At 42.3% G+C, this 26861-nt stretch overlaps 2 protein-coding genes across 14 annotated transcripts in view; one reads left to right on the top strand and one right to left on the bottom strand.

Moving 5' to 3' along the window:
* Positions 1–944: 944 nt before the first annotated feature.
* On the top strand, positions 945–14046 carry CHGB (chromogranin B). 5 transcript variants are annotated; one of them, XM_070587896.1, is made up of 6 exons: positions 965–1052; positions 1174–1526; positions 5721–5767; positions 6278–6371; positions 10810–12542; positions 13651–14046. In XM_070587896.1, the coding sequence occupies exons 2-6, from the start codon at positions 1478–1480 to the stop codon at positions 13732–13734; spliced, it is 2007 nt and encodes a 668-aa protein (XP_070443997.1). In that variant the 5' UTR covers positions 965–1052; positions 1174–1477; the 3' UTR covers positions 13735–14046. The 5 variants fall into 5 exon arrangements, with proteins under 5 accessions (XP_008536867.1, XP_070443997.1, XP_070443998.1 ...); XM_008538570.2 differs by lacking the exon at positions 965–1052 and adding an exon at positions 4289–4427 and having other exon boundaries at positions 1354–1526; XM_008538645.2 differs by having other exon boundaries at positions 945–1526.
* The window catches only part of MCM8 (minichromosome maintenance 8 homologous recombination repair factor), a 59505-nt gene continuing 36744 nt past the window's right edge, over positions 4101–26861 (bottom strand). For 4 of the 9 annotated variants that reach the window (XM_070587890.1, XM_008538821.2, XM_070587889.1 and 1 more), the window contains 2 exons: positions 21627–21816; positions 20226–20468 (listed from right to left, as the gene is read on the bottom strand). In XM_070587890.1, the coding sequence (XP_070443991.1) occupies positions 20376–20468; positions 21627–21816 (283 nt within the window). In that variant the 3' untranslated portion in view covers positions 20226–20375. Of the gene's footprint in view, positions 7095–20225; positions 20469–21626; positions 21817–24376; positions 24617–26861 lie in introns of those variants that run through there. The other 5 variants (XM_070587893.1, XM_070587891.1, XM_070587892.1 and 2 more) reach the window with 3 other exon arrangements.

Raw genomic sequence — 26861 nt, 5'->3', positions numbered from 1 at the left:
GCCTTTTCAGGAAGACGCAGCCATCACTCAGCATAGGCAAAAAGAATTTGAGCCTGAATGATTTTCAGAAGAAGGTCAGAGAAACCTCCTTCTAGCTCTGCAGGCAGACATCTGCTCTCCCAGAAAGAGACCCCAAACGAAGGCTCACTCTATTCCCAAAGCCTGTGTTATCAGAGAAGATTCTGGATTGTTTCTCTTCAATGCAGGGCACTTGCCTGCTGCTTCTTCCTTAGACTAGAGAACCCACATCAAAAATATCCTGGAAGACGTTTTCATCCTTCTCTTGCACATAGTAAGAAACTACTTTCCTATTTCAATTTTAAAGCAAGAAAGGATGCACAGTACCTAGGGAATATACTAGACCCTACAAGGTTATTCTAATACTCACCCCTGACAGTAGGGCTCTGTTGTAAAGGAATAATTAAAGGCCAAGGGGTAACAACCTAAAAAATTGCCCATCAAAAAGAGGACTGGTTAAATAAATTTTAGTTAATACAGTCAAGGTAATATAGTGCAGCCATTCAAAAGAAGATGCAGCTGTATATGTTCCAACATAAATTAAGCCCAAACAACAGAAAGTGGTTAAGTTTTCTGGGCTCTGCAGAGGGCATTTGGGCAACTTGGGGAGATAGAGGTGGAAGAGAGACATTTATAGTAAACCCTTTTGTACCATTTGATTTTTAAAATTTTTACCATGTGTATATGTTATGTGTTCATATCACATGTGAGAGAGAGTCACAAAAGTACATAGGTAGATGGATATGTGACTGATAGATAGATAGGATGAGTAGGGATATAGATTTAAAACCGAAAGTTTGAAGGAATAGCAGGTTCCATATTGTCCAGCTGCACCTTTTATTTTTAAAGCCATCATTTTCTTTTCCATTTTTGCCCACCGTTTATTCCTCTCTAGGTAGTAGGAGTCTTACCCTCCGCTGGGTAGTGGAGACAAAAAAACAGACTTAGTCGTAGACACATTCTCAACAGAACCGCACACCAAACACAGACTCAAACACACGTTTTTAGATTTGGAGGTGTGGCAGGGAAGGGAGGTGAGGAGCAAGCTTGGGCAGTCTAAGCGGGACCTCCTGCCTCTCCCCGGGTCTCAGATTTGCCCTGCCTCGCCTCACCCTTCTATTCTTTCGTCCGTCTTACTCCCCACCCCCGCTGCAGACCCAGAGCACCCCGGCGAAAGGACTGGCGTAAATTTCTCCTTACTTGCGCCGTCGGCCTCGGGGCCGCTTCGTGACGTCAGGGCTGAGCGAGGGGGTGCCGCCTCCTGGGTGCCCGCCCCTCCCAGCCCTGCGGCCCCGGCTTGCCCTTTAAAAGAGCGGGGCCTGCGCCAACCGCGCCACACCGCGGGGACCAGGACGCAAAGCTGCTTCCTCGGAGCATCTTCATCTCGCCTTCCGTCCGCATCTCACTCACCGGTCCAGCCGCCATCCTCTTCTCCGCGCAGATTCGGGCGAGCCGGGCCATGCAGCCGGCGGTGTTTCTCGGCCTCCTGGGTGCGGCGGTGGTGGCCGGTGAGTGGGTGCGGCGGGCCGTTCAGCACCGCGGACAGCGCTAGCCTCGGTCTTCACAGCCGCTCTGGGCACATAGGCTGGCGGATACTGGGAGAGAGGGGGTAGGGTCCAAGGTTTCTCCCTCTTGCTTGACGTTCTTAATTTCTTCTCTTCCCTGGGTGTTTCCCTTCAACTCCCCGCCCCATCGTCTCACTTGGAGAAAGCCAGAGGGCTTCCTAGCCCAACCAGAAGAGTCTCAGTCTTTTCATATCTGAGTTTTCCTGTAGATAAAAAGAGAAGGTGCCCGCGCCTCCAGGGAAACCCCACATTTTGTGCTCACTTCTAAAATACCATGCTCTTTCTACTTGTCTAGACGCTGTTATAGTCTTATTCTGCATCTGTATTTAAATATTTGTTAGGCTTTTTAAAGCCAGATGACCACAGAGAGACAGGAGTACCTGTATTATGACATTAGTTGGCACCTGCATAATTTTCTTTCTTATTGTTGTTATTTAAATTCAATGAGATGAAAGTAAGCCTGGTATGTATATGATATCTTATATCTTTTTTCTTAACATGTTCATTTATAATATATGTGTATGTGTGTTCATGTATATGCATGTACAGGTTTAGTGTAATATTTTTCTATATTTTGTATTTCTGTCTCTGGGGAGAGGTAATTTCACGCTCAGATGAATCCATTTTTAAGTTATGAATGGAAACTGCAGTAGACATTTTGACTTTTATACTCTAGAAAAATGACAAGTAGAAAATAACCACAAAAATGTTCTTGGAGTAGTAAAAAAAAAAAGTCATTTTAGTCAATTTGGGAGGATGAAATTTTAGGTAGTAGATATTTGACAATGTCTCTTCATGTGTGGGAGATTGGGGGACTAGTCTTTCAAACTACTCTGGATCTCGAAGAAATGATCTCTGGGGATTTGAAAAAATGGGTGTGTGTGTCTGTGTGTGTGTGAGTGTGTGTGTTGAAGTCAAGTCACTCAGAGTATTGAGACCATTGAGAAGTAAATATGGCACCACCAGATTAAACTGGAGGTTTTCTTTGGCTGTTTAATGACCTCATAGAATATTATTCTTATCTGAGATTGAGATTCCTAACTAGAATCGAGGTATTGCCACTCGTGAATATGAAGCTTTCACTGACAGCAATTACTGGATCCCAAAAGTAAAGAGAGAATATGAAAGCCAGTGGTAATTCGTTTTATTGCAAGCTACATACTTTCAGAATTTTCTAAAATTCTTGACGCTGTTACAAATTGCCTATACATGTTCTCAATTTAATTAAAAGAAAACCAAATGAATATTTAGAGTCCTTTCTGGTCAAAAATATTTTCAGAAAGGAGTTGCCTAAAACGCTAAAGCTAGGCTATACATTGTGCTATACTCTATAAAAACAGTGTCATTTGTGAGATCTATTTAACTATAGTGGTAAGATACTTACAGCTCTCTTATGCAAGAGAATATTTTAAGAAGGGTTTATATTTTAATATCAAATATTAAATATCAATATCAAATAAATATTAATATCAAATATTAAAAGGGAGACAGTATTCTTTTTAAAAAATTTTTGTCGAGCTATAATTCACACACCATAAAATCTGTCCTTTTAAAGTGCATGATTCAGTGATTTTTAGTATATTCACAGACTGAATAACCGTTATCAAATTTCAGAACATTTTCCTCACCCCAGAAAGAAACCCCCTACCCATTAGCAGTCCCCATTCCCACCTCCTCCCAATGTCTGGAAATGAGATAAGGTAGCATTCTAGCAGAGTTTGTTATTTAACAAAGAATCACAGGGCTGGGGGAAATCTCAGGAAACTATTTGGTTCATTTCCTACCCTTAAGAGCTTCTGAAGGAAGATCCACACCTTTCCACAGTAGCTGCTGTGCACTGTAAAAATTAACATGCGTGAATTAGCTACATGATATCCATATCATACTATGTAAGATGGTTTCTGCATTCAGAAGAGCTTGCTGAACTTTTTTATAGCTGTATTTTCTAGCTGGGATCAAACTTTGATAGTCTTATGAAATATTAATACTTTGGAAGTTACCCTCAGATTTATCATACAATATTATTTAAAATTTTTTTCTACTACTTGACTGCTTCACTTTTATCATTATCATTGGGTTTTCTTTTGTGCCCCCTGAATCTTACTTTATACAAAAATAAGTTAAACTACTTTAGGGAAATCACCATGTCTCTGGTTATTACCTTTGCTGTCACAGAGTCTATTGGAAGAAATACAATGAAACTGAGACGTCTCACCAAGACGTGTAATGTTCTTTCATATGGAGCCCTTAGTTCCTTTCTGTCAAAAAGATCACTGAAGAGCCTCAGTCAGAAAAACAGGACTGTTCTGTAAAAACAAATATAAGCTAAAAATTGTTTAGAGTAATAAAAGGAAGATATTTCTCTCTCTCCAAATCTGATGACTGGTAATACTTTGGCAATATCAATAGTTAATAAAAGCACCTATTTTACATTTGTGACAAAGAAAAGTTATTAGCAAGAAACTGCATTACCAAAGAAGATTTAGTAAAGCTAGATGTTAAAAAGACACCTTCTAGTTTATTAGAGGAGTAATTCTCTCAGTTGTTTATTTCCAGAGGATTTCACAGATTTCAGGTGGAAAGAGTAAGTGTGAAAGTGGGAATGTTTCCAAGTAACAGCCATTTGGAGGATAAAATAATGGCCCAGCATATTGGACCTGGGTGCAAAGGTAGGCCACCCGGATCTTATGTGAACTATATTTCAGGAAGATCATGGGGTCTTCATACCTCTTTGGCCACTTCTCAAACCTCTTACAAGTGATTTTAACACGCTGGATAACTTTGGGCCTCTTGAAACAATTACAGTAGATCCCAGGCCTGCTTTGAAAAGAAAGATTCATTAAGGTGAGTAAATGAAATGTGTTTTATTTCTAGATGGAGCCCTATGATATGTAATTGATGGAGGGATGTAAAGAGACTTAGAGAGCAAGCATTGTGGGAGGAGAGGTCAGGTTGCTGGTTATAAATAAACTGCATGTCAGTAGCTTCCATAGCTGATGTCTGAAAGTTTTGCTCTTGCTCCAGCTAGCTCTTCTCTTCTCTCAGGGACCTAGAATTTTTGCCCAGAGCTTCTCCAGCCATAATAGCAGTTATCTACTCCAAGGAATGCAGGAGAATTGTGGACATGTGCCTATATGTAAACGCTGTGAGCTTCCCCAATGGAAAGGGCTTAGACAGAACAAAGCCAAAGATAAAAGAATCTAAGCAGCTTTGAAAGAGAAAAAAAAAAGTGGCACTTTAATGGAAATTAAAATCACCTGAAGCATTTCCTTAAGACGACAAAGGCACTTCAATTGCTGGTTTAAAATAAGCAGAATCTCATGAAATCTAATTTAAATAAATTAAAATTTTAAATTTTAAAATATCCTCATAAACCAGTTGTTAAACAGCTATTTGCATATGTTATTATGGACTTGATGCTGTACTAATAGAATTATATACCTCCCATGTTCTTTACATGGCTGCATAAACGTGGGAGAAGGGAAACACATCACTGATACAGATGCATAAGCAACCTGTTCAGGCAAAGGCCTGGGGGCAAAAACAAGGTAATTAATTATGTAAGATAGTCACAACCATGTCTTTGTAAAGGAAGTGAGTTTTGGAGAGGACATTTTCTTGGGGACAGGAAGAGGCAGAGAGGACTACAGTTCTTTACCCATTGGGGGTAGGCAGAAGAGTTGAGAGGGTACTCTGGTTTCATTTAAACTAGGTTTGTTTTAATTTTTTATTGAAGTACAATATTCACATAGAAAACTTCACAGATCATAAGTTTACAGTTTAATGTATTTTTCACTCATTGAGAGCGCCTGTGTAATTAACACCCAGACGCTCCCCTTGTCTGTGATCTGGATTTGATTTATATTGGATATAAGAAAGCATTCATTTCCAAATCATGTTTAAGACATTGCTAAGGAAAACTACTGTGTGTGTGTGTGTGTGTGTGTGTGTATACAGGCAGCTGAGGCAATTATGGCCCCTGGGGCAATCATCCCCAACTATTTCCATTCTGCTCAGCGCCAACTCTCCCCCTCCCTCCAAGTAATGTGTGGGGAGTGGGGGTGATTTGTGAGTTTGGGTTCACACAGCTTCCAAAAATCAACTCAAGTCATTTCCCATTCTTTTTCTCCTTCAAAGTTGTCAGTTCTATGCCAGCGGATAACAGGAACCGCAATGAAGAAATGGTAAGTTGAAATGGAAGTCTAGAATCTAGATTTACATCTAGACTCTAGATTCTCCCACTCCTTGTCATACCAAACCAAACAAAATAAAAAACAAAAACAAACAAACAGCAACAATAAAAACACAATGCAGTCCTACAAAGCCAGGTTTTCATCCCTGAAGGAATAGGGGCAAGGGATGCCCTCCTGCCCTGGGCTCTCATCTCCTTCACGGATGTTTTAGTGTCCCGAGGATAGCTGTGTCATCACACCATTCTCCTTCCAACCTGTTCAGAAATGGGTGCTTATTTCTCTTCTCTGGGTAATCTTGACCCAATGCTTTCTTGCACTGCTCTGTGGAGAGGCCTGGGAGGTTTCATTATGGTCCTGTAAATCTACATTCCTGCCCAAGGCTGCTGCATCAGTACAGGGCACATACCAAGCCTCTCTCAACAGTGGCTCTGCTCTGGGTTGAGTAGTCTGTTATCCCAATGACACCAGCTTTTGCCAACTTGCTTTCTGGTTTCCCCCTAGGTGACTCATTGCATCATTGAGGTCCTCTCAAATGCCCTGTCGAAGTCCAATGCTCCACCCATCACCCCTGAGTGCCGAGAAGTCCTGAAGAAGAGTAAGTGTCCTGCACTACAGGAGAACTTTGTTCCTTGACTAGTCCTTCCTCCTGCTCCCTCCACTTGACCTTCCACTTCACCTCCAAATGAACACGGGTGCATAATGCAGTGGGAACAGCACAGACTAGTATCTAGGGAAATAGAACACATGGTTCTAGTTCTTCTTCTGCCATTTAATAGCTGTGTGACCATGGGGAAAGATCCCTTGCCTCTCTGGGCTTATTTCCTCAAACTAAAATGAGGGAGTTCAACTCAATCAGAGTCTTTGAGATGTCTATCAGTTCTCAAATTCCTTGGTTCCAGAGTTTGGATTTTTGGAACAGGCTTTCATTTGGGTGGAAGGAGGTGGAAGGAAGGGGAGTGCTTGTCTATGATTAGATGTGGGGGTTGGGGGTAAGGGGGGTTGAGTGTTCTGGGAGTGTTGGAAGATAAAAGGAGAGAAGGAGTTTTTAAAAGTATTCTTCTCTTTGCCCTCTACTCTTCAGACAGTGAGAAGTTAGAAGCTTGGAAAGGTGACTTGGAAACTTCTAGCCTCTTTACATGACAGACTGTTTAAACCATTTTTGCGCAGAGCTTATTGGATTGGGAGGTACTGCCAAATGGTACCGGGAGTTGCGGACCTGAGAACTGGCAGGGGTGAGGGCAGAAGTAGAGCATCCAATGAGTCAGAGCGATGACCTTCTGCATCTAGATTGGGATGTTTCCTCTTTACCAAACAGCTTCTGTTGAAAACGAAATTTGAACAGTAACATGAGCAGTATCCACTGGGAGTTGACATTAAGAGATCAATTTTACAAAACTATGCAGTCTCTTTTATGCATGAATCAAACTGATTCAAACAAATCCAAAAACACTGTTCTCTTAACACTTTTCTCTATTTTTAAATTTTTAGTCAGATTGAGAATAGTGGATATTTTTTCTTTTCACCTTCAAAATCTTTCATTGCAAGATAATACTTCCTTGATATTGCTGCACGTGAGCCCTCATGCATAAAATGGTAAAAACAAGTATGAACAATTGGCCAAAAAAGTAACCTGGGGGGACTCAATCTACCATTGGGGGCTTCCGGGTAACCACAGTTGGTGAGGGGGCCTGAGCCTGTAGGGGCCCGATGAACAGTGGAAGGAAGCCTCCCTTTCACTCCAAGGCTTCATACCTCTTTCTGAATTTCTCCCCAGCTTTCTCTTCCTGCCATTATAAGGAATGAGTGAGAGCAGAGTGGGCTCCAGGCTGCAACTAAAAGCTGCTCCTTTGGGCAAACCCATCTCACTATTGCCCTTCCCTTTTCTTTGTTTGCCAGATGGATGCAAAAGTGTGGGGTCTGTCATACTAGGTCATCAAGGAACCATGATTGCTTAGGCAAAGCTGTGGAAAGTAGAGCTCTGCTTGCTTGCTGAAGTCAGACTCATAGCCCTTAGGCTATGGCCATAGGATTCCAGCCTCTGCTCATCATTGATTGTGCCCTGGGGTCTTTTGAGGTCTGTTGAGAAGCCCCAGGGAAAGTGATAACAGTCGAATGATCCCTGTCTATCAGGACTCTGCAGACATGATCCCCGGATACATTATCCCCAGATAACCCCTTACAATGCTAAGAGTGAGAGGGTTTAAGAGCTCCTCTGAGGTTGCAGACCCAAATGCCACCCAGGGCCAGACTGACAGGTAACATAAAGGAGTAAGGCAGGGCAAGAAGTGACACAAAATGGAGGACACATGCCCCTTCTAAGGAGGAGTAGATATTTCTCAGCTACAACACTATTGTGGAGAAATACAGACTCTGTTACCAGATTTGGGATTTTTCAAGACGTTAAAAGTGGACTTGAGGCAATATCTCCTGGTATTTAAGTATTGCCTCTGAATTCAAATTTACTAAAAATGGCATTTAGGCCAAACAGAATTCACCTTTGGGCTACAAGTTTGTGACTTCTATCCTATTCTGGTTTTCTCTCTTCTGCTGGTTTGTCTTAAAGTGAACCAAAGACTGGTGGAGCTTTCGGCCAATTGGATGGATGGATTCTTTCAGGCACCCTCCCTCCCACCCGTAGCTGTTCTCCATCTCTACTCCCACTCTCTCCCGCACATCTCTGGAGCAGCATACACTTATTGAGCAAAGGAAGATTTGGGGAGTCAGGAAGAATCATTGTTTTCTGGCTTGAAGAGATCTTAGGGAATACGTAGTCCAATTTCTTAACATGTATAAGAATCTCTTTGACTGCGGTTGATCTGGTCGTCCTTGCAACGTGACAGTTAGGGATGGAAGGTGCCTTTTCCTCTTTTTACTTGAAAGTAAGGGTGAGATTCACACCTTGGTTTTACAGATTGATAATGGTCTTGTGCTGCTAACCACAGCCCTCCTCTGATCTCACCTGCGGGGGCAGAAAGCTAAATTTAGGAGGAAGTGCTAAGCCCCAGGCAAGCTGCTACAGGCAGCACACAATTAACTGGGAAAAAATTAAAATACTTCTATTTGTGACCAGCAGGTAGTAGGAAAGAGGCCATAGCCTCTGCCCCAGGAAGCTGAGATCCTGTCTGATGGCTGGCGCTATTTCTGCCGACTCAGAGTGACGTCAGTATCTGCCCAAGCCTCCCTGCCCCTCTGGGCCCACCTGGCCAGCCCCGGTCTGTGCTGCACACATGGCCACGGGCTCCTAAAAGGCAAAGGCCTGGGGGAGGGGCCAGCCCGCAGAGGTCTGAGTGTGACAGGTCAGGGACATTTCAGTTGCCTCATAAGACATGAGAATGTTATCATGCCAGGCTGGGCTTTAAGCAAAGAGGTACAGACTGTCCACTATTTCTTGGACATTTTTACAAAACAGACCAATTTTTTCTATTTTGCAAACGTCAGTTCGAAATCACTCATCAGAGCTGTTTAATAGAAATATAATGTGAACCACAAATATAGTTTCAAATTTTCTAGTAGCCATATTAAAAAAGTAAAAAGAGACAAGTAAAAGTAGAAAGAGACAGTAAAAGAGCCAGCCCTGTTGGCCTAGTGGTTAAGTCCGGCGCGTTGCGCTTTGGTGGCCAGGTTTGGTTCTCCGGCACAGACCTACACTGCTGGTCAGTGGCCATGTGTGGCAGTGGCCCAAATACGAAATAGAGGAGGATTTGCAACAGATGTGAGCTCAGGGCAAATCTTCCTCAGTGGAAAAAAAAAAAAGAGAGAGGTAAAATGAACTTTAATAATATATTTAATTTTATCCAATATATTTAATTCAATATATAATTTGTATACATGCAATATATTTAGAATATATATGATACAATGCATCTAAAATAGTATCATTTCAACATGCATAATAGGAAAATTTGAGATATTTTACATTCTTTTTTTCATATGAAGCCTTTGAAATCTGGTAGGTATCTTATATCTGTAGCATGTCTCAGTTCAGGCCAGCCATGTTTCAAGTGCTCCACGGCCTCAAAGGGCTGGTGGCTCCCACAGTGGACAGCGCAGACGTGGAGCACAGCTGGCCGCGCCTGAGCTGCGAGCGGCCTCGGCTTCAGGCCTTCTGTCTGATCTTGGTGACACGAGTTGAAATCCGATCCCTCCCAGCTAACAGTCAGACAGCGTTAACAGCATATCTCCTTTCATGGGATGCCCTTGCATTAAGGAGGATTTAGTAAAGGAGCTACTGACATTTGGAAAAGATGGGCGAGAACAGCATTCAATTAAAATATCAGTTATACCATCGACTGTTGACTCATGAAATACAAAGATCACTCTCAACATCTGAGAACATGTTGGGTGGATGGGACCTGAGGGAAGGAAGAAATGGTCCTTTCCACTCAGGGAAGAAATATCCACGCTTCTTATCACCAGTTACCAAGTTATATTGTCACTTACTGCTAGGTTGAGTCTACATGGTTGATTGGATAATAAAAGTTTGATAAGCTAATAATTAAAAACTTTTAAATCCTCCTTCGAATTCTGATATTTCCCATTTTGGTTATTTAACTTTATTTAGCTAGATTCTCATTAAACCTATTTATACAATGCTAATTTTTTAACCCCTACTTAGAGCAAATATGGAAAGAATGGTCCTGAATTACACCCCTCTGAGTCTCAGTGTCTTTATCTGCAAAAAGAGGAAGTTGAACTAGATGAATTAGAAAGTTTCTTCTTGTGGTTCTAAATTCTAATATTTTATAAATAAATCTAATTTGGATTTCAATTTGATCATTGATCAAATGAGAGATGCTGCTTGGATGTTACGAAAAAGTGAAAATATAGAGAGTTTATTATTAGATTTAAACACAACCAAGGAGCCTTCATACCATTTGCTTTTAAAAGGAATCTGAGTATATTCTTTATTAACTTAAAAAATTATCCAAGTGATTTTCAAGGTCCTTAGGGTCTGTAGTGATCACTGAGGCTGGTGCTTGTTGAACCACAAGCAATTCTGAAGTTATACTCACTCTTTTTTATTTTCATTATAGATGGAAAAGAGGTCAAAGATGAAGAGAAAAGTAAAAATGAAAACACAAGGTTTGAAGTAAGATTGTTAAGAGACCCAGCTGGTGTCTCAGAAGCCCACGAGCCCTCTGGTAGGGAGGAAGCTGGAGCCCCAGGGGAGGAGGACACCCAAGGCCCGACAATGGCAGACACAGAGGGAGGTGGGCACAGCCGAGAGGGAGCAGCCGAGCTCCAAGGGAGCCTCTATCCCTCTGACAACCAAGTCTCCAAAGAAGCAAAGACACGCCATTCTGAGAAGAGTGAGGGAGACGACAGGGAGGAAGGAGGAGAGAAATATCAGAAAAGGGAGCATGGAGAAGATGGCAGTAAAGAGCAACACCTTGAAAAGCCAGGGGAAATGCAAAATGCCTTTCTCAACCAAAGAAATCAGCCTACGGCTAAGAAACAAGAGGAGTTAGTGTCCAGATATGACACACACTCTGCCGGGGGCCTTGAGGAGAAGACACACAGCCGAGAGAGGAGTAGCTGGGAGAGTGGGGAGGAGACAAGGAACCAGGAGAAACACCCCCAAGAGTCTAAAAGCCAACCTGGGAGCCAGGAAGAATCTGAGGAAAGTGAGGAAGATGCCAGCCCTGACGTGGACAAACGACGCTTGAGGCCAAGACACCACCATGGGAGGACCAGGCCTGACAGGTCCTCTCAAGAAGGGAATCCTCCCTCTGAGGAAAGGGGACACCCCCGTGAGGAATCTGAGGAGTCAAACATGGGGGTGGCCAGCTTAGGGGAAAAGAGGGACCACCACCCAACCCACTACAGGGCTTCAGAGGAAGAACCTGAGTATGGAGAAGAAGTGAGGAGTTACCCAGCTGTCCAGGCTCCCGAGGACCTGGAGGGGGGACGATATGGGAGCAGAGGAAGTAAGGGATACAGGGCTCCAAGGCCTCCCAGCGAGGAGAGCCAGGAGGAGGAAGACAAGAGAAGTCGCCCCAGCTCAGAGCTTGACAACATGGCACGCGGATATAGCGAAGAAAGTGAGGAACAGGGGGGCCATGAGGAGGGACGCCACCACAGAGCCAGGGGAAGGCAACCAGGTGCCTATTTCACCCCCGACGAAAAAGAGAAACGGTTCTTGGGTGAAGGACACCACCGAGTTCAAGAAAGCCAGATGGACAAGGCAAGGAGGTATCCACAAGGAGAGCTGAGAAATTACCTCAACTATGGTGAGGAGAAGGGGGAGGAGGGTGCCCAAGGGAAGTGGCAGCAGCAGGACCTGCAAGACACTAAAGAGAACAGGGAGGGAGCTAGGTTTCAAGGCAAACAGTATGCTCCCCGTCACACCACTGAGAAGAGGAAGAGATTAGGGGAGCTGCTCAGCCCATACTATGACCCTCCGCAGTGGAAGAGCAGCCATTTTGAAAGAAAAGCCAACATGGATGACAATTTTCTCGAGGATGAAGAGGAAAATGGGCTGACCTTGAATGAAAAGAATTTCTTCCCAGAATACAACTATGACTGGTGGGAGAAAAAACCCTTTGAGGGGGATGTGAATTGGGGATATGAGAAGAGAAACCCCACCCCCAAACTCGATCTGAAAAGGCAGTATGACAGAGTGGCCGAACTGGACCAGCTCCTTCACTACAGGAAGAAGTCAGCCGAATTTCCGGACTTCTATGACTCTGAGGAGCAGATGACCCCACGCCACACAGTAGAAAATGAACAGGACAGGGCTGGCCAGGGAGTTCTGACAGAGGAAGAGGTACAGTGTGGGGCTTTGGTTTAAAATTAACTTACTATGGTTAATGTTAATATGATCAACACTATCTGATATTAATGGGGAGAAATTGGTGGGAACTAATCACATGAGAATGTACCCCTAGTAACGGAGTAGAGACAACCTCTAGGTTTGATTTCCACACGGCATCTCGCCGTTGTCCACATCCCTGCCCACTTCCTGCTATTGCAGTGCATCTCAACATTGGCTGCATGTTGGAATCACCTGGAGAGCTTGAAAAATTGCTGGGGCCTGGAACCCACCCCTAGAAATTCTATTTGGTACTGGGTGCTGCCTGGGCATCAGGATTTTTTTTTTTTTGAGGAAGATTAGCCCTGAGCTAACATCTGCTGCCAATCCTCCTCTTTTTGCTGAGGAAGAGTGGCCCTGAGCGAACATCCATGCCCATATTCCTCTACATTATATGTGGGACGCCTAGCACAGCATGGCTTGCCAAGCGTTGCCATGTCCGCACCCGGGACCTGAACCGGCGAACCCCGGGCCACTGAATCAGAACGTGCACACTTAACCGCTGTGCCACTGGGCCGGCCCCTTCATCAGGATTTTTTAAAGCTCCCAGGTGGTTTCCACGTTCAGCCAAGGCTGACAGCCACTGTTCTGATGTCTTCTCCTTGGTCATTTGATTTTCATCATGATTTCCCAGGGTAGGAAAGAACAGATGATAACAGAAATTAGTTGCTTTGGTCTATCTTTATCAGCTCATGGCCTACAACATTCAGAAATTTACACCTGGCAGAGGTGACAGTATCAGGGCTGTACCTGCCTAAACAGTGGTTTTTCTAATATTGAGTAGGTCGGCTCTTCTCAAACTTGCATGTGCATCAGAATCATAGGCATTCCTAGCCCTCAGAGTTTCTGATACAGTAGGTCATGAGTGGGGCCCAAGAATCTGCATTTCTGACAAGTTCCTTGGTGATGCTGCTGGTTGGGGGACCACACTTTGAGAACCACTGATGTAAGGTGCCTCACATAGGCTCTCACATATCAAAAATTCCCCCCTTCTGTTCATATTCCCTCAAATGGTAACAAAATAACCTGGGACCTCACGCCTCCACTTTTCTGTATTTTCTAGGAAAAAGAACTTGAAAACTTGGCTGCGATGGACTTGGAACTACAGAAAATAGCTGAAAAGTTCAGTGGTAACCGAAGGGGCTGATGGTCGTTGGAGCAAAGGGCAGTTTTAAGAAGCAGCCTTCACATTATCTGTTTTCCACCACTTCACCGAAAGACACCGTTTATTTACACAAAGGCAGAAAGTAGAATTTACTATTCATTAACTGTCTGACACAACTGAAAATGTCTTTAATTTTTGCCAGAATGCTATTGAAAATATGAATAGCATGACTTGTAGCGTATTCTCTCTCGCAAAATAGATGTATTGACCTGCTTGTGACAATGACTGTGCTACCGTCCTTGAAAAAATGTTTGTCTTGGTTTGAAACAATAAAAGATTCACCTGAGGCCAAAAGCTCCCTGTTCTCAGGTTCCTTTGTGCTAACAGGGAGGAGTGTGATTTTCAAATCCATTCTTTAAAGTGAATTCTAAAAGACAGCACTAGGATTTGTTGGCCTTTGGAACAGGATAGGAAAAAAGCAAACCTTTGAAGTAAAAGAATACACAGGCTATAAAGAGAAAGAGATCAGGAAAAGACATCTGTTCCCTGGGCTGGAGAAAGATTAAATAGGCTGAAGCACCTGTTTCAAAAATGATCATAAGACACTACTTTTTAGATTCTATTATCTGGAGAGCTCCGGAAGTAGCTGGCCAAGGGTCATCTTTCAGTGCTGAGGACAAAGCCTGGAAAATGAGGATAACTCTGGATTAGGAATCACAGCATCTGGGCTGGTGCAGACAGATCCCTGGACCCTCAGGGCCTGTCAATTTCTACTCTGTATGTTCAGGGCTCTGACTCTGTTACTAAGTAGCTGTGTGACTTTGGGCAAGTTGCTTTCCCTCTCTGGACCCCAGGTTCATCATAAAATAAAGATATCTGTCCCATTGGGTTGTTATGAGGATGATATGCAGAACACTCAGAGTGGTACCTGGCATATGGCATGGTGCAGGAAATGTACATTATCCCTGCAGCTTCTTACAGCAAGCCAGTTGGACAATTTCCCCTTCTCCTTCTTTTCACCTGTCATTTCATTCTTCACCAATGGTGGCTTCTACTTGGTTGATTACTACTGTTTTGACAGTTCAGGTAAAGAGCTGTTCTCTGGGAGGCGGCAAAAATAAGTCTGGAATCATGTATGACTTTTATTCATCCGGGAAGGCCTGATTCTCCTCGTGATGGAGAAGTTGAGAATTGCCTGTGCTAATTTAACCAGATTCTTTTCAGGTTAACTTTCAGTGAAATACTTTTCCAGGAGAGTTTCAGCTGTATCATATGGGGAGCAAGGCAAGCGCTATGCGTTTGACGGCAATTTGTTCTAAATCTGGGCACACACTTCTGGAAGGCTGCTTATTCTCTCTCTCCCTGGGGTCTTTTTTTCTGGCCATGGGATCATGATGGGCTGCTGGCAAAGGCAAGAGACAAGTGCTGGGGGGATAATGGCTTTTGGAGGCAGTCCTCATGGTGGACAAGGAGTTGGTATACAAATATGGTACTGGTTTCCTGGGGCTCCTGTAACAAGGTACCACAAACCGGGTGGCTTAAAGCAACAGAAATTTACTCTCTCACAGTTCTGGAGGCCACAAGTCCAAAACTGAGGTGTTGGCAAGGTCGTGCTCCCTCCCAAGCCTGTAGAGGAAGATCCGTCCTTGCCTCTTCCTAGCTTCCAGTGGCCCCAGGCACTCCTTGGCTTGTGGCAGCACGACTCCACTCTCTGCCTCTATCTTCACATGGCCGTCTTCTTCCCATGAGTCTCTGTCTGCTCACACGACATTCTTTTTATAAGGATGCCAGTCATGTTGGATTGAGGGCCCACCCTACTCCGGTATGACCTCATCTTAACTACATCTGCAACAATCCTATTTCCAAATAAGGTCAAATTCTGAGGTACTGGGGGTTGGGACTTCAACATATCTTTTCCTGGTGGCAAAATTCAACCTGTAACAAGGCAGGCCAGCTCCCGCACCCCACAGGTGGAATAACTCTGACTCACATATTCTATACCTCTCAGAACTCCTCAGGGGATTGAGCCCAGGTGCGACGGTGGTGACTTTCTCAGTGTCTCTACCTCCCTGTCCCACTTCCTACTGGTGACCGTACTGGCATTTCCTCAGATCACCTCCCAACTAAACTGATCATCCTCAACTTCTTATCTCAGGGTTTGCTTCTGGGAGACCGCAACCCAAGAAACCCTCCAAAGCCAAGTTTGTATAATGGCAAATACTACAGCTACAGGTGTAATATATCACGGTTTTAGCCCTGTGTGTCATTGCATCCTGATACAGGATGCTGGGAAATGCTTAACACCTTGCAATATACAACGCAATATGTCTCTCCCTGTTCTCTTCTGCAGTCCAGTAGAAAACAAAATCATTTCCTAAATAAAGAGAACTAAAGGGGCTCAAGATCAATAGGGGTTTACTCACTGGATGAGAGAAGGCAAAACCCTGCAATGCACCGAACGCCAGCCTGACAAGTCACACACACACACACACACACACACACACACACACAGCAGGCCCTGCTCATGAGGTGAAGCTGCTGGCAGATGGAGCACAGCACTCCACGGTGCACCAAGCTTGGAGACGGTTCATACAGCTCTCCTGGCCCACCGCCTCGTCAGTGCCCTGCGCCCCAGCACATCCTTTCATTTTAGTTTCCAAACACTTCAGGGCAGGGGAACGTGCACGCACAGACGACCTATCAAGGAAGCAGGAGACATCTGAGAGAATCCCACCTGACCTATGGTGCCCAGCAGTGTAATTAGGGTCTCTGCAGATGCCACCATTTCTTCAAGAGAAGTCAAGGACTACCCGGGCCAGTTTTTTCCTCTTTTAATCAAAATAATTCATGTATCACTTACTGCGGGGGATACATTCTGAGAAATGTGTTGTTAGGTGATTTCGTCATGAGAACATTGTAGAGTGTACTCACACAAACCTAGATGGTATAGCCCACTAAACACCTAGGCTATAGGGTACCAATCTTATGGGACGGCTATCATATATGCTTTTTGACCAAAGCGTTGTTACATGGTGCATGACCGTATAATTATTATGAATTGCCCCCCCTCGCATTATAAATATCCTCTTTTAATAAGCTTTGCCCTGATTTCAATCTCTTTTTATACTGACATACTTGCTTTCTTTCTGTTTGTATTTTCTTGGTACACCTTGGTTCATTTGCAACTTCCCAATTGACTTTGTTTTAGGCGTTTCTTGCATACAAGAGTGTGTGATCCCATCTGAAAGTCTTTGTTTCAATAAGTGAATTTAGCTCATTTGCATTTATTGAAATGACATATTTAGGTTTAGGTTTACTTCTGTCATGAATATGTTAGGCTCTCTTCTTACTTTAAAAACTTTTCATGACGTAATGTTCTCTTGCTTTGCTTTGTATGTTTCTGTTCTAAAATTTGTACCTGGCATTTATTTTAATCAGGTATGGTAGGTTGACAGAGGTGAGACAACTGCCTTTGAAAGAACTTATTACTTAAATTTCCCAAGAGAAGGGGGCATGCTATGCCACGAAGGGCCACATGGGGCAGCACCATGGTGGGCCAGGAGGCAGGAACGGGGTGGGGGGTTGTGGGGGCCGAACCCTAAGCCTTTACTGCTATAGTGGTGGGAAGTCGTTAGGTGGGGACGTCCCCTATTGGGCAGGGAGTGAAACAGAGATGTTGGGGTTTGTGATTGGAGGGTTTGTAATCCACCAAAGCTGATCAGAGGAGATGTAAACAACTTTGGCCATTTGTTTGGCCTTGTGATTAATGGATGCCAAACAGACCACATGGAATCTAAGAAACATGATAAAGATTTATTATTTATTTATACATAAATATTTACACATAAATATATACTATATACGTAAATATATACAGTATATAGCTATGCTATTTATGTAGTATATTTCCTCTCCCTTCTGTCATGTCTACCACTCATTTTGGTTGATGTTACCTGTTGACTTTTGTAAAATATGCCTTTAATACTATTAATAGATTTATCACCTTTAAACACCTTTTAACCCTCCACCCCAGGCTTTAAGGACAGACATCATCATGTTTACACTATCTACCTTTTCCCTTTTTTTTAAAACTAGGACTTAGTATTTATGTTCTGTTGTATGGCAATAATCACATTTATTTTAGTTGTGGTCCTATAGTTAAACGTTAGTGTAGTTGCCAGTCCTGTTTTTTGTTTTTCTGATCTTCCATTCATCTGCTTTGCCATGTCGTACTTTAGTAGATTATCCAAGAAAGGTTCACAGTTCTCCTGTGTGAGGAACTGTTTGTTGGCTTTATACATGACTGGTATTTGTCTGGCAGCCCGGTACCATCTGAACTCCCATAACATATGAGAAGGTCTGGCCTCACTGGTCCTGCCTCCCTAAAGTAGAGCCCAGAGAACTCCTTGGCATTCCATGAAAGGGGCACATAACCCAGCCATCTTCAATCAGATGTTTCTAGATGAGACCTCTATTTTGAATTCAGCAATTTGAGGCCCCACGAAGAATCCTTTGTTGCTGCTCGGGGGTGCGGGGTGCCTTCTTCCACCTCGCCACAGGGGCAGTGGTTTCCCAGTGTTGCTGGTGCAGAGGTGGCCTCAGTGGGGCATGGAGGCAGCTGCACCTTCCTCTAGTGCTGTGTGTGGCAAAAGGGTGGGGGCGGCTTCCTCTTCAGGCTAGTTCTAAGCTGTGGTTTTAGAAATTACTCCATGAAGCTTCACCAGCCTTCCAACAATTGAGTGAGCTACCAAAATTCTTAAAGAAAACTCCTTTTCCTGCAAGGTCTTTGTCCTTATTTAGCTGGACAAAGAGATGCTGGCTGGGCCAGAAGAGTGGAACTGGAAGTAATGAAGAGTAATCAGATTTCAGATATTTTGAAGATGGCATTGAGAGGATTTGTTAATGGGCTGATGTGGGGATAAGAGAAAGAAGAGGTAAAGATAACCTCAACATCTCTGGCATGAGAACCCAGCAGGACAGAATTATTAAACACTATAAAATTTCAGAATGCCATGGGAAAAGGGAAGATTCAAATAGCTTCTCAAGGAAAAAAAAAAAAGGCACACACCAAGAATAGAAATCAGAATGGCTCTGGTTTTCCCAACAGTAACACCGAAAAATAAAAACAATAGAGTAATACCTAAAATTCTATGCCCAAACTATTAATCCAGGGGTGAGGGTAGAATTTGCCTTTTAAACACTTTCTCAGGAAGCTACTAGAAGATAGGTTCCACCAAAAGGAGGGAGTAAAATAAGAAAGAGGAAGACACAGGAGCCAGGAAATGGGAGAGAAAATGAGAAATTCCAAGATGACAGCTGTGCAGTTCAGACTGGAAAATGCCAGAGAATTCCAGGAGAGAGGTCTCCAGGAAGTTAAAAGAGACTGTTTACTTGCACGGTCTGAGAGGAGACTCAGACTTGCAGTGGAGCCTTGGGGTCAAATTAGTGGTAGGGACATAGGAGGCTATGTAGTTGGAAAACAAATTAATTATTAATTCTAGGGAAAACAAATTAGTAGAAGGGTTGTTTTTTTTTTTTTTAAGATTTTATTTTTACCTTTTTCTCCCCAAAGCCCCCCGGTACATAGTTGTATATTCTTCGTTGTGGGTCCTTCTAGTTGTGGCATGTGGGACACCGCCTCAGTGTGGCTTGATGAGCAGTGCCATGTCCGCGCCCAGGATTCGAACCAACGAAACACTGGGCCACCTGCAGCAGAGTGTGCGAACTTAACCACTCGGCCACGGGGCTGGCCCCAGTAGAAGGGTTTAAGAGAACAACATTCTCACCTTCTGTAGAAAAAATTTAATATAATTTTTAAAACTGAAAATTCAAGAATTACCAGTACTACCATGTCCTTTAGAAAAATGGAGGTAAATGGGAGAATAGTTGAAATTGAGCAGAAATTGAGGGCATTTTCATTTAAGCCTTGCACAGCTATTTCTTTAAAATAGGTAGATGTTTAACTTCGATAAAAAAAAAAATAATCTTTTAATAATCTTAAAACATTTCTTCAGTAGCTAAGATTTTAAGCTTAATGTGTCAATATAAAACAGTTCCATTTTTTTTGGAATTGAAAGTTGATTTTATTTTTGAAAGATACTCATTTTTTTGTGTGTATCAGAACTATTTAAACATTAAAATGTAACTTTGTGAGGGGCTGGCCCCGTGGCTGAGTGGTTAAGTTCGCGCGCTCCGCTGCAGGTGGCCCAGTGTTTCGTTGGTTCGAATCCTGGGAGTGGACATGGCACTGCTTATCAGACCACGCTGAGGCAGCGTCCCACATGCCACAACTAGAAGGACCCACAACGAAGAATGTACAACTATGAACCAGGGGGCTTTGGGGAGAAACAGGAAAAAATAAAATCTTTAAAAAAAAAAATAAAAAAAAATGTAACTTTGTGAATGCTTACCTAGATGGACATTTGATATGCAAAACTATGAAATATTTATAGCAATAAAAGACAGGTCAAAAACAAAACTATAAATAATTTATATCATTTACATTAAAAAATGTAAACAACTTACTTTCAGCCTTTTGGAGAAGTTGTAAAAAAAATTAACACTTTATTACTTCTTAAATTAATTCACACTCTTTTCTATGACACTACTTTTGGGATGTAACTCGCTATTGAGATGGCTTTAAACTGCTAATAAACCCAGGAGGTCCTGGCGTCGTAGTCCTTTCACATAGTTTGAAGCTGGTAAACCTTTGGGCCTTTTTTCAAGAGGTAACCTTGGTCATTTAGTGATCCAATAAAATTTTCAAAATCAGCAACCTGGGAGAAAACATCAAAAGAGTTAGCCCAGTAAGAAATATGCAAAAATATGATTTTTAAAATTAATCTCTCAAATAGTAATATATAATTGTCAAATTTCTTGGGCAAATAAAATTATTTGTACTCCTTACAGAGAAAACTGCCTACCTATGAACTTTGGATTCTACCATGCCAAGTTAATCAAAAATAAAAACTCCACAGGGCCGGCCTGGTGGCAGAGTGGTTAAGTTAGGCGTGCTCTGCTTTGGCAGCCCGGGTTGAGTTCCCAGGCGTGGACCTACACCGCTCATCAGTGGCCATGCTGTGGCAATGACCCACATCCAAAAAAGTAGAGGAAGACTGGGACAGACGTTAGTTCAGGGCGAATCTTCCTCAAGCAAAAAGAGGAAGATTGGTGACAGATGTTAGCTCAGGGTGAATCTTCCTCAGTAAAAAAATAAAAAATAAGAACTCCAGTATGCAGAGAACCTTCAAAACAAAAATTCAATTAGCTTTTGAAATTAAGTGGGCAATTTTCCATATAAACTGTTGCACCTGTTTAAAGTGCTATTACATCCATCTTCACTACAACTTTCAAGTAGGTAGAGCAGGTGGAATCATGTCCATTTCACAAATAAGGAAACTGAGGTTCACAGACGTTCAGATGACTTGCCCACAAGGGACTGCTGGAAAAACATGGAAGCTGAGTCTTGCTACAATGTTTCCCCCTGACAATCAAGATGCTGAAAACTCTTTTAAAAAGAGGTAGGTATGAATTTTAGATAGAAACTGTTTTTTTTTAAAGCTCTAAGCAGCTAATTTCATAGCTTAGAAAAAACAAGCTTATATTTTTAAATATTCCAAAAAAAGCCTATTCTGTTCTTTTAATCTAAATCTTTTGATATTTAAAAGTTCTACTATAGGGGCAGGGCCGGTGGCACAGTGTTTCAGGTGTTCTGCTTCAGCAGCCTGGGGTTCTTGGGTTTGGATCCCAGGAATGAACCTATGCTCTGCTCATCAAGCCATGCTGTGGCAGCATCCCACATACAAAGTGGAGGAAGACTGGCAGATGTTAGCTTAGCAACAATCTTCCTCACACATACAAAAAAGTTTTAAAATATATTAATAAAGACCTCCTGAAATTGTTATAAAACAGACTTAAGTATTTGGTTATCATACCTGAATGTTTAGCTCTTTGGCAATCTGCCGAAGTTGATGAAATTGAAATAAATTATTGTAAGTTCTTTCGGCAATGTTGTTCAGAGCAGAAATAAATCTTTTTGCTGCTGACCTGTTGCTCATTCCAGAACCATGCTGGGACCGCTCAAAATCTAGGTTCCCAAATTCATCAGAGTAAGTTCCCAGCATGCTTAATGGGAGAGGAAGAAAAAGAAAGTTACCCAATGTGGCACAGCTATAGAAATTTTTGTCCCAGGTCTCTAGGTTCTAAAAAGAAAAACGTGGAAGTAGCCATGAGGCTTACGTAGCAAAGATTTAAACACATATTTATTGGGTGGCCACTACAAAATTCACTATGGTATGGACTGTTTGAGGACAAAAATATTTTGGACACAGTTACCACTTTTAAGAAAGTTCTAAATTTGAAAAGAGAAATGCATAAAAATACAAAGTTGAGGGGCCAGCCCAGTGGCATAGTGGTTAAATTCACAAGCTCCGCTTAAGCAGCCCAGCGTTCACAGGTTCGGATCCTGGGCGCGGACCTATACACCACTCATCAAGCCATGCTGTGGCAGTGTCCCACATACAAAATAGAGGAACACTGGTATAGATGTTAGCTCAGGGCCAATCTTCCTCATGAAAGAAAGAAAGAAAAAAGTTGATAGACTACAATATAAATACCTAGAACATTCTTTTCGATTCATGAGAAAAAGAAATTCTAAACATACTAAATTTAGGCTTTACTGGGTAAAGATGTGTTCCCAGCTGCTAGTGCAGCATCTGGCAAATAAAAGATGTTTAAAAATACTCGGGATGAACTAGAAGGATTCTGCTGAATTGTAGTAATGATGGCTAAATATTAAAGGATCCACCTACTACCTCCAGTTCTCTGCTGCTTCCTCCTATTTTCACAATATCAAGGAAAGAAACACACACTTGACAGTGAATTTTAGCCAGAAGTCTGAAAGTTAGAGAAACAATCAGCCATCCTCTAACCCAGCCTTACAGCAGACTCTCTGCCTGAATTTTCTGCCTGTTAATGGGTTATAGAATCTCACAGCCAGGCTCGGAGGCAAAGATATCATTTAACCAGGAATTAATCAAGAATAAATTGGTCAGGGGCTGGCCCCGTGGCCGAGTGATTAAGTTCGCGCACTCCGCAGCAGGCGGCCCAGTGTTTCGTTAGTTCGAATCCTGGGCGCGGACATGGCACTGCTCATCAGACCACGCTGAGGCAGCATCCCACATGCCACAACTAGAAGAACCCACACCGAAAAATACACAACTATGTACCGGGGGGCTTTGGGGAGAAAAAGGAAAAAATAAAATCTTTAAAAAAAAAAAAAAAAAAGAATAAATTGGTCACCTGCTAGGCAGTTGGCTTACAGTGGTGAACAAAATAGGTACAATTCCTGCCCTTAAGAAGCTCATAGGAATGAGTTTAAAGGGTTACTAAAAACACAGCTTCGTTTTGCTCCCTGAATAGATAAGAGCTGGTGTGAAAGACTGAACTATAAAAATAGGAACTTGAGTCATCCAAATAAGTCTCTAATAACTGATAGAACCATACGATAGATGAGTGTGAGTTTACCCCCAAAATATAGCATAATCTTAGCTAAGGCTTTTATGATTAACTACTCTACCATATAATTTACCATATGCATACTTCTCATAAGACAGTTGTCAAAAAGTGCTTTGAGGTACTACATTAATTATAATAACTAATATTTACCTTAATTATATTTATTTACCATATGTTATTCCATTTAGTCCTCCCAGCAATCCTGTGACTTAAGGACTATTCTTATTCTCATTTTACAGATGAAGAAACGAAGTCTAGTAAGGTTAAGAGACTGGCCAAAAGTCACAAGGCTAACGAGTGGCACATCTGGGATATGAATCTGAGCTATACTGCTCCAGAACTGAAGAAAGATATGTAAAATATTTGAGCTACTTTCTTGAAACAGAAAAAACTTACAATGATCTCTCACCTTTGAAGGTGGTTCTACTCTATTCTGCTTCCCAGTATATTTTCAATTTTAAGAGAAAGCTTATGTGAACTGTTGCCCACAAACATTTAGTTTTTACAGCTTTGTGCTCTGATAACTATGATGAATTGTGTCACAGTTTAGATTTTTCTTATTTAGGCTTCTGTTTCCGAGTTAAAATGTAATTTTACAGGTTCAAAACCACATTAAGGTCAAACATTCAAAAGGTGAAGAGACAGAAACTCTGAAATGGAAGATTTAATGAATGAAAGATGATTACTAAGGTCAACTTTACCGTCAAAGAAGTACATTTACCGAGGGTCTACGGTGTGTTAGGCGTGACTCTAGGCCCTGGGAATATACTGGTAACGCAACAGACGAGGTCCCTGCTGCAGGAATGTAGACTAAGGATAGGAAGCACGTTAAGTATAACCAAAGAGATAATTCACAAGCTAGCCTCAGTGTGTTTAACTGGGTCTTGATGTCTACCATGGAAATAATGCCAGGTAATTCTAATCACTTGGAATCAAACTATTCTCTCTTTCCAGAAAATTTTTATAGAAACTTTACACTCAGGCAATTCAGAGAGACAAACTGGTAATCTGATGTGGATGCTGTTTACACTTAATAATCAGACCTCTCTTTTCAGGAGCCCAGAAGTAAACTGACAACCTCAAACAAATTCAGATTTAGCAGCAAGGCAACTTTGAGAAGTACTAGAAATCAATACAAAGTTCCACAAAGAAATGCCCAAGAGCTCCTCTTGGATGGGAAAGCACAAGCAAACACTGTCTGACACCAGTATTCAGACACGAAGAACTAATGGCAAATGAGCACTGTAGCATTTTCATTGAAAAGGTAAGCAGAGCATAACTCACCTTGCTTAACTATAATGCTGAGATCTGAGAAGTAATCCATGGTGTCCACAGACCAGTGGATTTATTGTGGAGAAAGACCAGATGGCTGCTTGAAACAAAGTCTGGGGTCTGAGGCCTAGGGAAACTGAATAAGGGTAAAGCCTCAAAAAGAGAATGTTACAGGTAAGAGAGGAGCTGACGGGGTAGTCTGACGCTTGATTTGCTTGACAGCCAACAGTCTATGAAGTAGAAGCACATGATGTTCTTCAGCAGAACCAGGCACCAGAAGACCCAAAGGGCGAGAGAGCATTAGAAGGAAAAGGAAACCTGGAGTGGCAATCTTAGCCCCACCCTGAAAGGTGGAGAGTTTAAGCATAGGATGCAGAGAAAGAGAAAGACAGACACACTCCAGACTGTAAGCAAAGAGGCAACTGTCATTAGACAAGAAGTCCCTATTGTTGATCCTTGTTTTTAATTGGGAACGAAAGTTAGAATCTAAGTTTTCTGGAACTTTGGTTGGGTTCAGTGACTTCCTTTCCAAGTGAAAAAAGGATATCTGTTAGGGCAGACTCTAGGTTTCTGACATGGTCTGATCTCCCAGAAGCCAGGCAGCCAACTGGTATTTGTGACCATTCCTTCATTTCAGATGCTAGTACACTGAGCCCCTGGTAGCATGTTGTATGAGAAATTCGAGTAATTCCTAGACTATCTGGTAGCTTATAAATGGCAACTGGAGGGTCTCCAACACAATGAAGTCACCTGGAGAGGGAATGAAGCCAGCTTGGTAAAATTTTCACCTACAAGATCCCTAACCCTAGTACTGAATTACATAAAAAAGGAAATTGACAGTTCAAACACTGTGTGATGCTAAACCAACAGGATATTCAGACAAAGAGGGTAATATGTTAGGAATTGGTTGAAAGTGTTGATTTTATTAGTGTTGGTAGTCGTAATTGTTAATGATTGTACTCATTATGAGGTAGCTGTTTTGGAGCCAGCAATAAAAAATTAAGAGCTGTCAATTCTAGACTCTTTAAAGCTTTCAAAGGCCATAGAGCATAACCTCACTGTTGCTGACAAATTGACACACTGATTTAAAGAGAAAGGTTTGCTTTCTTCCACAGGCTGCCTATAAGGGCAAGAAACAAGTTGCAGGTTAAGGCTCAGACCTTCAGCAGGTAGCATGGGTGCCCTTCTACCCATACAGCTGAGGAAACAGAGTGGCCTCCAGGGACAGGCCAGTACCAGCCTAGGGATAAAGAAACAACTAGGTAAAGGCTCTCCCTATAAGGAAAGGGAGAAAAGGATCTGTAGCTCAGAGCTACTGGGTAATTTAGATGGAGAGCACTGAAGACCAGAACCAAGGAATTCTTAGAAAAGGGTAACTTTGGAAACTTCTAAGCTGTGATGTGAGATCTGCCAGTTTGTGCTATGAGTCAGAGAAAAGAGGTTCTGCTCAGTCTCATCTTAATATCCTCAAAGCTAGCACTAGTGATCATAAATAGTGTTTACTGAGTGCCCACTCATGTGCCAGAACCACATCTGTCACTTGATACAGCCTCCCTGCACAAACACCTCAGAGCACAATCCTTTGTCATGTCTCACAGAGAAGGGGACTGAGATGGGAGGGTAACCGGCCGCGGCCGCCCAGGTCAGTGCTAGAGCCCGTGCTCCTGCAGCCCTGCTGTGCCACTTTTACTCAGAGCCAAAGAGGAACAACTGGGCAAAGTCGCCTGGTTCCGACTCCCAGCGAGCCCCCGAACAGCAGCTCTTAGGAAATAAAATCCACCTCCTTTTGAAGAAATAGAAATTACGGAACAAAATAATTTCATCTCTAAATTAGCAACTTTTGGCCTTGGGAAAACAGATTCCTAACAGATTTACATTTTAAGCACTGTGAGAACAAATTAAAAAGAGCTAATTTCTAAATTATGATACATCCACACAATGGAATACTGTGCATTTGTGAAAAATAAAAGGGAAACTCTTTAGGCACTGATGTGGTATGATCTCCAAGATGCATTTTAAGTGAAAAAAGCAAACTATAGAATGTATATGGTATGCTACCATTTGTCTACAAGAAGAGAAAAAGAATATGCAGATAGAGGTGTGATGTGTATTTCACATCTGAAAGTCACAAAAAACTGATATTTGTGGCCACTGAGGCAAGAGGGAGAATCAGGTAGCTGGTAAACAGGGTAGCGGGAAACTTTTTCCACTGTATACTTTCTGAATTTTGGAATTTTGAAGCATATGAATGGTGAACCCATTAAAAAAATTTTTTTTAATTCAAAGAAGAAAACCTACCTAAAATAATCAGCTTTTGCTCTTACTGATTAAAAAAAAACTCTAAGTCATATATGATCAGTTAAAATATAAATTTTTTTCTT

Source organism: Equus przewalskii, chromosome 21, assembly GCF_037783145.1.
Source record: "Equus przewalskii isolate Varuska chromosome 21, EquPr2, whole genome shotgun sequence".
Taxonomy (NCBI): Eukaryota; Metazoa; Chordata; class Mammalia; order Perissodactyla; family Equidae; genus Equus; species Equus przewalskii.
Note: the sequence above shows the minus strand (reverse complement) of the source record. Positions and strands in the feature narration are given on the sequence as shown.